At 49.3% G+C, this 14,432-nt stretch overlaps 1 protein-coding gene across 1 annotated transcript in view; it reads right to left on the bottom strand.

Moving 5' to 3' along the window:
* LOC144717900 (serine/threonine-protein kinase 3-like) overlaps positions 1–14,432 on the bottom strand; it is a 30,169-nt gene that overhangs the window by 6,501 nt on the left and 9,236 nt on the right. The window contains exon 2 of the mRNA XM_078593681.1: positions 858–938. Coding sequence (XP_078449807.1) covers positions 858–938 — 81 coding nt within the window. The remainder of the gene's footprint in view (positions 1–857; positions 939–14,432) is intronic.

The raw sequence follows: 14,432 nt of genomic DNA, 5'->3' as shown, positions 1-14,432 counted from the left end.
GAGTGCACAGCACGGTGCGCTAACCACTGCGCCACCGCTCCCCACACGCGTACATTGGCACGCGCGGGGTCGGTGTGCTGTCTAAACACATTCCTGCGGAGGGAGCTGGTAGGAACGTTGGGTTGCTCGGTCAATGGCCAGGGTCAACGGCGGCGTGGTGTATTCCGCAAATATGCCCGACTGTGAGGGCGGGCACAAGCCGGCGTGAGTAGGTTAAACGTTGAGTTTTATAAGGGCACCACGGGGTGACCAGCCCCTCCCCACCCAGCCCCTTCCCACCCTCCCCTCTCCACCCAGCGCCACCCCTCCCATTTTTAGATGCACGACGGACGGACGGACACAACAATCCCCTGTAGGCTGGTGTAACCAGGAGGTTCCTACCAGTATAACTCTGCGGCTATTCACCGGCTTGTCACTGTGCAGCAGTATCGCACACGTCGACAGCGGCACGATATTTGGCGATTGAAAAAAATATTGATATTATTTTACGTTTTTTTCCAATCTTGATGGGAAGTTTGCGTGACTGCAGGAATCCATACCCTTTGGTTCTTTCGGTAAAGTCACGTAGGTAAAAATAAAATAAAACAAATCACGACGTTTCGATCGCAACACAAGCGGTCGTCATCAGGCAAAAAAAAAGTTTTTTTTCATCTCGGGAAAGGCGAAGCTGTCACGCGTCGCAGATCCACACACTGCCCGCTCCTGTCGTGATATCGGACATCCTTGAGCGTGAACAGCGGCGTGCGCGTGCGTGCGTGCGCGTGCGTGCCGGAGGGACACGGGGAGGTTGGGTGAGGAGACGATCGCGCGGGGCGGTGCGGGACGGGGGAGGAGTAGGGGGGGGCGATGGTTCGTACCCCTCTCCCAGTTTCTCCAGGACATCGAACACCTCCTCGGGCTCCTTGCTCAGGCTCTCGTCGCTCAGCTTGTGGAGGCCGCTGGTCAGAGGGAGGATTGGTGGTGGGGGGGAGTGAGAGACACGAGAGCGAGTCGGACGTTCGCTCGCCACGTGCAGCGACAACCCGCAGGGAAGTCGGCGAAACTGAACTCACAAAAGCTAAAAGAGACAGACAGAGACACAAAATAATCCACGTGTTGGATTTGGCCCAGCGGCAACAGGTAACTCATTCACGGCCGAGTCTACCTAGGCGTTCTGCACATCCTGGTTATCGGTAGGCAGTGGAATGGTGAAGGAGCTGGTGTGGGCAGCACCACGCTCAGCTGTCTTTGTCTTCCCAGTTCTGGTATTTACACACCCTCCGATCATCACGGCTGGCTAAGTACGGTGCGAAAGCAGTTCAACGCGCACCCAACGCACCAGGCACTCACTGAACGCCGAGCGAACCTAAGGCCTTGGGGCAGATTGATATAGCAACTTCGCCACATGTTGGCCGTGGCTGGCAATTGGAGCCAAATTCAGCGGCTTCGCGGAGCTCGGTGCGCCAACCACCGCAACCACCGCACGGACGCGTTGCACAAACTAGTGGGTGATACGGATCGCAATTCATCACGAAGCGGCGATGACGCCACCAGAGCGAGCACCTGTGCCAGGATCGCACGCAGACAGGCGCGGCGGAGAAAGTGCGATTACATCCGCGCAAACCACACTCGCACACGAGAAGACAAATATCCCCCGTGTAGCCTTAACAGGATTTTTGGGGCAAGTGCTGTTTGACGACGAGCACCTATGAAGGCCGGCACGGCACACGATGTGGCTGAGTCGCCAGCAATCACAGCCGACCCCGCCTTTTTCTCCCCGAGTGGCGATGTTTACAAATCGCAGCAGGTACTCATTTGAGGCTGAGTCTACCTAGGGGAGGCTCGGTTAAGCTAATCGTCACTGGTTGTTGGCCGTGAGCTGGACTCGAACTCGGGAGACGTGGATCGTAGTGCAGCGCCAACACTCCCCATACGCACACACGAGCATGCACACATGCACAACCGCGGCACATGGCATCATATAATAACTAATGGCACACAGATTCCAGCACATTTACAAGATAAGGCGGCTCGAGTGCTCTGAGTAGCGTTGAGCATGCCTTAAAAGTAAAATAATCTTTTCCATATTACGTGTGTGCGTATGCATGAGTATTTAGTAACGACCTTCATTTCGCCAAATCTGCAATGGATCGTGTTCTCCGCGTAATGCTGCGTTACCGGGCGCTGTTATTTTGCGTTGTATCACGTGGTCAGCGTGGCAGCACGTGTTCACCGTGGTAGCACGTGCTCACCGTGCACTATAATGACCCCGTGTTTGTAACAAGACCTTCTGGGTACCAATTTTAGTATTCTTAATTTTTCGCCGTTCACCCTTGCAAGAGAAAGAATGCAAAACAAAAGTGTTCGCGCGCGCGCCTTTGTCTTTGCGCATGGCACAGCGAGTGAGTTTTGTTGCTGTTGGTAACACAGAAATTAGACATTGTACGAATATTTAACGTTGACCCTTGAAGCGGTGCAACAGCGTTAACGCGCGCGCGCAGAACAAAATAATTGGCACTACTGCGTTATTAACACGGGATACGAATGCGTTTCGTGCAGATACATTTTTCCTGACATTCTTGGCTTTCCAACTTTGCTTTTAGCCCTTCGCCCCCCACTTCTACCAGAGGCTTAAGTTTCTAATGAGCCTGGGGGCTGGTAGGAAATTGGAAGTGTGGCATTTCTGGTGCCGAGTTACCTCGCTTTAAAAGACCGCCGGCTATATGCATGCCACGGCAATAAGGTAGCAGATATAATATTCACGTGGCGCGCGCCTTGCGACTGTGGCTGCGTTCTCGCACGGGAGTTTCGCCCCCGCGTGCTCTCTGCGAGCTTGCAGGGCAAATGTGCGTTCGGGTTGCCACCTCGGAGGTGGAAATCAAGGCGGCACACGTGTCGTGGGAGGAAGAAGCAAGAGGGAGGAGGAAGGGGAACAGAATGATCTCGCAGTAACTGGAAGAGGGGTGAAATACGTGCAAATGAATTGCCCCAAGTGATGTTTTATTACGCGATGGACAATAAAAAAAACCAACGGCAAATTTAATGCCTCTGGAATATTTATAGATTTCGCAGGACAACTCCCCTCTGAGATTGTTGGGTTGTTCTTATTCTTGCTGCAGCATTGCCCAAGAGTGAGCTTAAATGGAGCTTACGTATTTTTTCATTTTATTCTTTATTTGTATTTAGTGACCTGCTTGCCATTTTCTCTACTTTGCTCTCCCATCGTTTTTTTTTGTATCGGTTGCTGTTGTAACTTGCGGACCCGCCCCTACTGGACATCTGCACCTTATGGCGGTACCCCGGGGTACCATAGTAACCCCGGCTCTCGCATAATGTCCGTGATGCATTCATTTTTAGTCTGTTGATGGTCGGCGACGCGGCAGTCGACTCATCTCGACGAAGCTTTACACGATGCACCACTACGCTGCGTACCGCGAGCGTTCAGGGTTTCGGCGCAATCGCCCTCGCTGCGTTTCGACTTCGCGGAGTGGCACCACCGATTTCGGAATGATTGGTAACCCAGTCGCGGAGTTGAGTAACACCCCTGGAAAAAAAAAAGTGTTCCAGAAATAAAGAATTGAATTGCCTCGGCCATTCTGTATTAATTGGTACCCCGGGGTACCGCCGTAAGGATCATCTGTCAAGAAGAGCTTCATTGCTCATCGGAATCCTCCAGTCTAAATATTCTGATTCTGAAGAAGAAGTCCTGAACAGGTGACAACCCCCGACTGTCCAACGCAGCCCTGCACTCAAGAGGATAATTTCTGATTGGACCACCTTGCGCATGTGCCTCACATTAGCCCTGCGCGTCTCGTGAAACGCGGAGGGCAGTAATTAATAAATAAATAAAATCGGAAAGATTACACAAAAACCGCGCACCTCCCGAGCAGATTGGAGCCACATTGGCAGGCCTAGGAGAGAGTTTGCAGGCAGCAGGGCGAAGGTTTTTTGCGAGCGCTCTCGGTCGCTCGCAGCATGGGCAGGCAGCGGCCACCCGAAGATTTTTTGTGGGTTTTGTTTTAATAAACGGCCAGGGGGGAATGGTCCCGACCGCCAGAGGCCCGGGCGTCAGCCCACTCTCCTAGCAGCAGCAGCAGCATCAGCGGCAGCGGCGGGCAGAGCTGCGCATGTGGCAATTCACGACGAGTCCCGGCTGGAGGCGTGCGGATGGCCGTCGCATCAGGTGGACCGAGCGGATCGGAGCGGCGGAGCGAGCGGGTCAATGAATGACGAAACGCACGTGAAGCGGCGGGGGCCGCTTCCGCGGGGCTTCTCGTACGACGCGAGGCCGAGCGGCTCAGCATTCGTCGGGCGAGGGAGAGAGCGGGGAGGGCTCAATCGTAATGGTTAGCAGGCTCAGCCGAATGTTTGGAGCAGATGCTTTTTGCATTAACACCCATAGATCACCGCTTCACTACTCCCATCAGACCTGTCAGATCTCTCCCTCCCGCTAAGTCGTGCTAGAGTCGGTTTTTTTTACCTCTCCCACCCCCCCCCCCCACCATTTAATGCCAAAAGTCAACGCCGAACACACTTTCATGCTGGTAATTTCCAAAAAGGAGCAAGCAACGCAAATGGAACACACCTGAGCGCTCGTGTGCACTCCGTGGCATAGGTCGCAACCGGGTACCCGATACCCGTACCCTACCCGATACCCGGCTACCCGTACCCGGCCGGGTACGGGTACGGGTAGCCGTTTGCGACCCTGGTGCGGCCGGGTACGGGTACGGGTAGGCCGTGAGTCACTGGTGAGTAACCGTTTGTCACTCATTTCGGGTAGGGTACAGGTAGGATACGGCTACCTGTACCCGGCCGGGTACGGGTACGGGTACCCATTTGCGACCCAGGTGCGGCCGGGTACGGGTACGAGTAAGGAATCAAAACCCGTTTGCGACCTCTGCTCCGTGGCGACCTACACCTGAGCGCTCAGCGCGGGCCCGAGAGCCGGGGGCGGTCGGCGAGCCACCGGCCACCGAGTAGCCGCGGCCCGCGTCCGAGCGTGCCACACGTGCGATGGTTCTCCCTCTCCTCTCTCCGGCGATATCACCCCGACGCCGCACGTCTCCTTTTCACCATCAATGCCTCAATTCTAGATTTGAAGCTTTCGTGACTGCAAGGATTCATATTCTTAGGTTTTTTCTGTAAAGTCACGTAGGTAAAACATTAAAATTAAAATAAATAAAAGTAAAATAAAATAAAAATATTTTTATTAAATAAAAATTAAAATAAATAAAAGTAAAATAAAATAAAAAATAAAAAATATTTTTATTATTTTATTTTATTTTACTTTTATTTATTTTAATTTTAATTTTTTACCTACGTGACTTTACAGAAAAAACCTAAGAACATCAATGCCTCCTCCGCCCCCCCCCCACACACACACCCCTCTCCACCCGCCCGTATAGGCGCTCTGACACGTTCCCATTCTTGTTTTTCGCTTGCCGGCTGAAAACGGCTTAGGCTGTCTGTGAAGAGAAACGGGGCTCGCGTAAGCCAGGAATTCACGCGCACTCGCCCTGTAAAGGTGTTCGTGCGTGCGTCGTTTCTTGAACCCGGCGCTGTGATTTGGTTTTGGCATCGGGTGAGAAAACGAGCGTCGGGGAGAGAGCCGAGTTTGACCGACATCGCTGCCCCGTCACGAACCAGATGCTGTTCTTTTCCAATTAGGCCGGCGCACTGGTGACACTAATATAAATGGAATTAGCCGTGGCGTTGTTAGGCCCGGATCTGAGTGTATCCTCCAAATGCTTTCCAGACTTTGTTTTGCAATGCAGAGGCCTCGACGTGTACTTTCGGCAAGCACCTGCAGACGTTTCCAGACATTATTCGCAATGCAGACTTCAATCAAAGTGTTCCAGCAAGTGCCACATTCCGCCATGATATTGTGTAATTGTTTAATTGGGTTCAATACCGGTCTTGTCGAACCTCCGCTGGGCTCACGAAGCTAGCCTGATGAAATATTTTTAATAAATATATATTAAAAGCATTTAACTCAACGCATTTGTCAACAACACTGCCATAAAATAAATAGATATACTGTCATAGGTGACGTTTCAGCCAATGGTCTTGCTTCATAGCACTTAACAAGGCCATTGAAGAATGATTGCCCGATATGTTGCTTATTATATATTTTTACTTTAAGGCAACGTTATTTATATCGATGATGGGTTTATTGTTAATTGTGCTTGTACGAACGCAGAAAATCACCAATTAATTTGCTCAATTTTTAAATACAAACTCACCACGCGTAATATGATCATTGGTTTTTTACCCTTTTATCTGGCAACAAAACTGACACCTTTTTTACAAGGAGTCATGTTTGCATTGATCACAATACCTGCAGTCGGAATGCAAACAAAAAACACAACTCTGATAATGTATGCACTGTCCCTGAAATTGATTGGTTCACACCCGAGACAGCTTTCCTTAGAGCCTAGTCTCACATGGTGTCAGTTTTGTTGCCAGATAAAGGGGTAAAAAAACCAATTATCATATTTTGCTACTGGCAAAGGAGGTTCCAATGGTCACCACGCGTCCTTTGTATATGTGGAGAGGCAGAATGGAGTTACGCTTATATTTGATTTCACCCACAATGTTCTACAACAATACGTGTGCTCTAAATCTGGCAACACAGTGGCAAGTGTTTAGCAAGCCTGACTGAAGACCGAGAAGATCGAAACTGGCCCAGGGTTTGCTTACTTACAAAGTCCTCTGCTGGAGTGTTAGAAGAATAAAAAAACAAGTGATGCAATCTATTGCTGGATAAAGGTCACTCCACACAGTGTCGTTCATGTGAGGTGGCTTCACCATACTTCACCACGTTCGTCAGTGCGAGTTGCATACATAACGCGCTTTTTAAAAAGTGGATTTGAGATCACCGTGCGTTAAGAATGTGTAGAGATCTTATTTCTAAACTTATTTCTCAACACATTTTTACCCCCTTTGGTGAGATGGGGCCCATGACCATCTGCCGTTGTGGTGAGGGTATTGAACTCAGGTCGCCGGGTTCATAGCGCAGTGTACTAACCACACTTTCTTCTGCTAGAAATACACACTCCTGGCCGCCTTCGTCTCCCTAGTGGCGATGTTTACTCACCGCACCAGCTACTCATTCGAGGTTGAGTAGACATAGGGGAGGCCACGAACCGTTTCAGATGATCGTCACTGTTGTTGGCCGGGAGCCGGATTCGAACTCAGGCAACGGAGTTCATAGTGAAGTGTGCTAACCCCACTTTCTTCTGCTATAAATACACGCGCACATGCTCGCACATGCGTTTCTAAAATTTCACATAATACTGAGCTTTATGAACTTTTTTCTCTTTCATTCTTTCCATAGTACACTTTAATGGTGCCGTCGAAAAATACCTCAAATTGCACATCAAATCGGGTTTACCTGATGTTTCTTATTTTTTTCGTAACAAAAGGGAATGTGTGCAGACCACGAGCGGCATATATTACACACACACGCGCGCGCGCGCGCGCCGAGGCTGAACGAGCCCAATAATGTCACAATCGCCTCTGCTCCGCGAAGATAATTTGATGCGATATTTTTCTGCGCGCGTGTTTATTCAGCTGGGCCACCACCACCACCGCCGCCGCCGCCGCTGCTGCTGCTGCATTGTGGGATCACGGCGTGTGCCGGGCCTCTCTGACCGGCGGGCTTTTTTGTATCGTTTTGCCCAGATGTTGCCTTTAGTTGTTGCCGACTTGGGTGGAGGGTGGGTGGGGGGGGGGCTCCGTGGGCCCCCCAGCTGTTAGCGGTCGCAGCGCGGCCCCATCCCCGGACGTAAGTTTAATTCCCCGTAATTCCGTTACGTTTTTAGGGACCACCGTTTCGTGTAGCTTTTTGTTTCTAGATTTGAAGCTTTCGTGACTGCAAGGATTCATATTCTTAGGTTTTTTCGGTAAAGTCACGTACGTAAAAAATTTTAATTAATAAAAGTAAAATAAAAATAAAATAAAAATCACGACGTTTCGGAAGCAACACAAAAACCTAAGAATAAGCTTTTTGTTTGTTAAACAACCATATTCTTCTTCCTAATTGTAAGACCGTGCGCAAATGGGGGGGGGGGGGGGGGGGGTAGTTGCTGCGGTGAGCGCTACGCTGCGCTACGAACCCGGCCACCCGAGTTCGATTCCCGCTCACGGCCAACACCGGTGACGATTATATGAACCGGTCCTGGGTCTCCCCGAGGTCGACTCAGCCTCAAAATGAGTACCTCGTGTGGGTGTGTAAATATCCGCACTAGGGAGACAAAGGTGGCCGAGCGTGGTGCTGGCCACCCACCCCCTCTTGCTAACAGCACTTGCCCCAACAATCTGTTAAGGCTATAGGCGTATCGTTCTCGTTGTACACGTAGCATGGCACAAGTGCCGTGGTGATAAAAAAAAATAGTTTTTATTTTAATGCCAATCTGATTACACATGGCTGGTGGAACCTTACAAGGTAAACTTGTTTTTATTTTACCAGGTAAGTCTCACTTAGCTACACAGCTCTTTTTCAGAAGCTACCTGACCACAAATGATAGCTCAACGAAATGGCTTATTACTTGGAAATTTATAGCAGCCATATACTCTAAATGGACGTTGATTCTACACGTGGAGGGAAAAACCGGAGGACCCGGAGAAAAATCCACGCGACCACGGGAAAGAAATACATGGAAACTCGAAATATACAGCAGGCGTCAGGGTCGGGATCGAACCCACGACCTCCTGTAGACCAGGCGAGGTAGTTAACATCTCCCAGCCACCGTGGCGATCAAGGTAACATGGATCAATTGTTTTAATCGATTGCAATTGGTCAAAACAAGCCCCACGATCAATACGGCGTGGAGAGGCCTTCATCCAACAGTGGGTTGACAATGGGTGGTGATTTATTATTCTTGTCATTGAATTAAACCGGCTTGCTACATTATAAACGTGGTGTAGATTATCGCTGGGGGTGCGATCCTGCGCTTCGTGTCAGGAACCCAGTGGCCTGACTTTGACGCTCGGTCCCAACGAGCAGCGGTGGCCAGTGACGTCTGCACCAGCCTTGGGACAAATCCCATTCACCAATCTGCGTTGACCAGAGTGGCGAAGTATGGCCAAAAATACCTCCGCGAAAGACAGCGTGGTCAAGCTGTCATCCTGTCACGAAGTTCTGAACATTTCTAGAATAATAATAAAAAGTCTCTTTTTAAATAATGAATTCATACGCGTTTATTACCACGTTTAAAGTTTTACATTACACTTGCTATAAAAAATAAGTACTTTAAATTATACTTGTAAGATCGTTCAACACTTTCCATAATGATAAAATATAGCAATATGCGTTACCAACGTCCGTTTCGAAAATGCACAATACGCACACGGCGCGCCCGATAAAATATCACCCCTTTTGCAAACTCGCATCGCAGCCTTTGATTTCATGAATCGTCCGTTCCATTACGCGTAATTGTCCGACCTGACTTACTGCTGCCTCCCGCCCCGCAATACATTTGCCCCGTCCAGGTCACCCACGTGCAGCTCAGCGCGGGTGTCGGGTTCAGTGGCAGATTGACGAGTTCGAGCGGCAGGCAGTCGCCCGTCTGGCTCACAGCCGGCTCAGTTTGCGGGACCGTTCCACTCACAGAGACGCGCACGGCGGGCCAGGCAAAGACAAAGGTCGCCCGTGTAGCCCTTAACTGAAGAAGCTGGAACTATTCTAGATCAGGGGTCGGAAAACCTGCGGCTCTTTCAGACACTGCTTGGTGACGTTATTCGCCGCGAGCTTGTTCTTGAAATCTTGAGTTTTTTTTGTATTTTTATATATATACCGAATTCGAAACAATTTACCCTTCTTGAACCTACCAGTAATACTAATAATTCAGTAATAATAATAATAATTCAGTAATAATAATTCAGTAATAATAATTCAGTAATACAATAATTCAGTAATAATAATAATTCAGTAATACAATATTTCAGTAATACAATGATTCAGTAATACAATAATTCCCAGAGAAACGGCGCGTCGCCTACGCCGACTGGAAGCGGGCAACTTCGCCAGCGCTCGCAAGACACTCGCGATGACTTTCTCCGGGCCACGCACTGCCAAGAGGCGTAAACATTTGGTCCATTAGCCCCGCGCGTGTTTGTTTGTCCGTGAAGATAGCTCCGTCAGAAGTGACTGTGGATATTAAGTCGACTTCAGAAACGGTGAGGTCACCAGCAACCACGATGGTGGCTGCTGGGTGGGTGGACAGGGGCGGGGGGAGATGCAGTTCTACAAATCCCAAGAATCTTGAGAAACACAACAGCTCTTACCAAACGGCACCTGTGGACGCTCCCCCCTTTTAAATATATAGACTTTTGACTTTTAAACAACTTGTATTGCCGCCGGCAGCAAAAGCACTGGAGGCGATTCCAATATGAAATACACAGTCACCAGCAAACCAAATAAACGCTATAAATCCATGCGCTGTGGCGCTAAATGCACCGCGCACAACACGAAAGAAAAGTCACGTGGTGATGATGGTGGTGGTCATCGCGCAGAGAGACTAGCGGCCGCACCAAATCTCAGAACGAGAGTAAAAATTCAAACTCTTGAGACGAGGCCAAACTGCCGCGAGGAAAAACTTGGCAACGCAAATGAGAAAAATCTGCTTCTTTACGTTAACCAGATGACGAAGGCGATGACGATGATGAGCAGTTACAGTAATAATATTAATGAAACACGGCGCAGCAGTGGTTTTGAAGTTGATGGAAACGGGCTGTTCCCCTTGCGCTACAGAGCGCCGCAATCAGCACTATTTGTATTGGAAGTTTGTGTTTGTTTTCGAGCAGGCGCTCATTGATGGAGTGACTTTCCGAAAAGAAAACATTCCAGGTGTCTTTATGATGCCCTCTCGCTCTCAACCCACAAAGCAGCCCCATGCATTTTACTTTGCATGAATTAAGTCACTTTATATGTGTTTTCCTGGGCCAAATACCGTGTATGTTTTCGATGAAACTCCACAATAGAGGTTTTTGGGTTGGATTGCGTGAATATCAGTGTCGTCAAACCCACCATCACCCGACACAGCCAATTAGTAAAGTTACTCACGTAAACAAAATATGCCAATTCGTTACTAGTTCAGCACACCGGTGTGTTGGAGAGTAAACCCACAACATTTACAATTCGAGTACAATGCTTCGCCGGTAATTACCTTACTAATTGGCTGTGTTGGTCGCGACAGCCTACGTGTTAAACTTTCTAAACATTATCGACGTAGTTAAGGTTTCATAATGAATCATGAACGCTGCAATAATGATACGGTTTTTTTTTATTTGCAGCCCTTTGCCAATCTACTCCTGGACGAAACCCACCACCAATTCTGTGTCAGACGTAGGATGGGTGGGGTGGGGTGGGTGGTGGGGTGGGAATTGAGTTGGTGAGTTATGGGTGGGCAGGATGAGTTTACATATCGCCTGTCACTGACATTAGCCATGGCCAGACGTGAGCCAATGGTCCACTTCTCTCGGACCGTACGGGAATATGCACGTATATTCCCGCACCTCCGATTGGCGTGGTTGGCTACATACGATGCGAAAGAAGTTCAACATGCCCACATGCTTAATTATCTGAATACAAGCGCATTGTTAGGTGTTGCACAAAGCGTAGATGGTACGCACAATGCATACGAAAATGCGTGCGTGTATAAGCTACACTCGTGTCTGTGTGTGTGAACATATGGCGTGCGTATTCACCACTGAATATACATTTCTAATGTGTGGTTCGTTAGTGTACAATACGCTGAGTCTACGAGGCTATACATTCCAACAGCACAACAAGGGGAAAATTCTCGAGAGAGAAAATAAACTATCGACGTTTTGCGAGTGACATATTAAACACAAGCATGCGTGTAATTGGGCATGACGTGCAAAAAAAAAAAACATTTCTTTGCGACATTAACGCAACATTGAGCCTTTTCTTTTTTAAGGAAACCTTTTCGTCAAATGTTTGCAAACACCAAACTGATTTGAAAGTGTGGAAAAATGTAAGTTTTTTTGGCACGAGTGTAAACCAAACAACGGCCCCGCCACAGAGGGAACCTTTTCATGCGAGCGGCACTAGCATCGACATCTCGACGCGGTAGTCTAACCCTGGTCACGTGATCCAATTTTTTTTTTTCATATTCGCAGCTCGTTACGGAGGGCCACCGTCACTCGCCCGTGGCGTGAAATTTCATTTTCTTGGTCGAGGGTTGCTGGATGAGGAGGAAGAAAGTCCAAGCCGTTGCGAGTGGCTGGAGGGGGCGGCGGGCGGAGGGAGTTTAGTGGTCGTGGTGACAACCCATTGGGGCACCCCAATAACCAACGGTGCTCACCAGAGATGCCGGGAATTACTGGCGGTCAGTCACCTCCTTTGTAACACGTGGTAGTAGTAGTTAGGCATTCGCGATCGATATTATCCATAAAAGGTTTTTTTTTTGGGTTAAATCGCGTAAATATGAATGCGTCATTAAACCCGCCGCCAGCCAACTAGTAAGGGTTGTCGCGTAAACAGAACGTGGCCAATTCGTGACTAGCACAGCACCACCCGTGTGTTGGAGAGACAAGCCACAACATTAACGATTCGAGTGCGACGTTTCGCCCGTAATTACAATCGTGCTCGAATTGTTAATGTCGCGTGTTGACTCTCCAACACACCGGTGTGCTGGACTACTAACTAATTGGCACGTTTTGTTTAACGGACAAACCTCGCTAATTGGCTGTGTCGGGTGCTGGCGGGTTTCACGACGCATTTGTATTTACGCGAATGAACCCCCCAAAAAAAACCTCTATTAGGGAGTCGCCTCCCCTTGTCACTCTGCTCTGGCTACTCCCGTGGCTTGCTGTTCCTGTGAGTTTCAAACGTTGATTCCTCCACGCACGCCGAGGACTTGGTCTACCAGACCGACTGGACTCCGACACCGAGGTCAATCACCACGCTGCAGGTCACAAGACCTCGTCGAGGAGGCCGCTCTCCTATCTTACAGATACGTGCTAATTTCTCACATTAACATCGCTAGCCCCGGCCACTTCTTTATGACCCTTGGGCTACACCCATTTCAAACCTTTCAACACAGTACTGCCTCAGGAGCAGACCATGCTTTGACACCTGATGAGGGACGCTTGTGTTGCGCCCGAAACGTCGTGATTTATTTTATTCTATATCTACGTGACTTTACCAAAAGAACCAAAGGTTATGGATTCCTGCAGTCACGAAAACTTCAAATCAAGATCAAGACCTCTGCTGCATCGCTCGCGCTGGTCGACTTTGGAATCCCCTCCCATCGTCGCCTCTTTCACCCAAGTTCGCATGACAAGCCTTTGCTCGATTCAAGAAAACGGATTAACTCCTGTCTATTACAACTTTGATAGTGATGTTCGTTGCTGGACGGTGAGCATTTTGGGCCTGCATTTGCCAGTCGTGATAAACAAAACTCCACCCAGATAAAATGTTGCAGTGTTATTAGAATTATGAGCTTCCCATGTTCATTATGGTCCGAATTTGATCAGATTTTTGGAGAACCTCTATCTCTCATTCACGAATCCAGGAAACGTCTTGAGCTACTTTGGGCCGTAAATATGTACTTAATTAGCTTACGCCTCGTACCTCCACTGGAGTTAAGCGAACGGAGCAACCGACTGGGTTGGCGGTAGCCTCACATCTCCCTTGTTCCGGTTCGCACTACGTAGCACAGCACTGGTTGCTGGCAGAGAAGGGGATCTGCAGTTGCAGCAGCCCTGTCTGTCAGCAGGTCACGTGATAAACCAGAGAGAGGGATGTAGGGGAAAGATTACAGAGGGGTCACGTGGGGGAAGCCCGGGAACCCGCTAGTAGGTTCTAGAAAGGGGGCGTGGCCGGGGCGGAGCGAGGCCACGCTGGGAGGATAAAAGGGGACCCCGAGCGGGAGCTCGGGGCTGTCGCCTGGAGCGGGATCCCCTCGTCGTGCTGCTGGAGTCTCCGTCTGCGTCTTCTCGGCGTCGTCAGTCAGGCAGCCTGCCAGCTGTGCTGACTGGGAGCTGTGGTTGCTTTGTGTGGACTGTGAAGGCTGTTAATAAGTAGAGTGCCTCCTACTCCTAGTGTCTCTGAGTCAGTCACTACACATGTATTGATTTAGGTGTGGAGATAGAATGGAGTACTGCTCATATTTTAATCTTAAGTGTTCCCCATAAGCGCATCATGCATGGGGGTCAGCAACCCCCGTCTCTGGAGCAGCACGCGGCTCTTTCTATGGAACTGCTTCGTGACGTTTTTTGATTAAGGGACCACCATCGCGTATTAACGTTGCATTGCGGCCCTTACAAGAGTGAGGTTTTTTTGCCAAATTCCAAAAAAATGGCTCTTCTCGTTCTGTTGGTTGCCGACCCCTGACCATGGGAGTGCAATTCACCATGGAAGTCCAGTTTACCATGGAAATCCAATTCACCATGGGAGTCCAGTTCACCATGGGAGTCTAGTTCAC

Source organism: Lampetra planeri, chromosome 4 (assembly GCF_965212315.1).
Source record: "Lampetra planeri chromosome 4, kcLamPlan1.2.h2, whole genome shotgun sequence".
NCBI classification, from domain to species: domain Eukaryota; kingdom Metazoa; phylum Chordata; class Hyperoartia; order Petromyzontiformes; family Petromyzontidae; genus Lampetra; species Lampetra planeri.
This window is presented reverse-complemented; position numbering and strand designations above follow the sequence as displayed.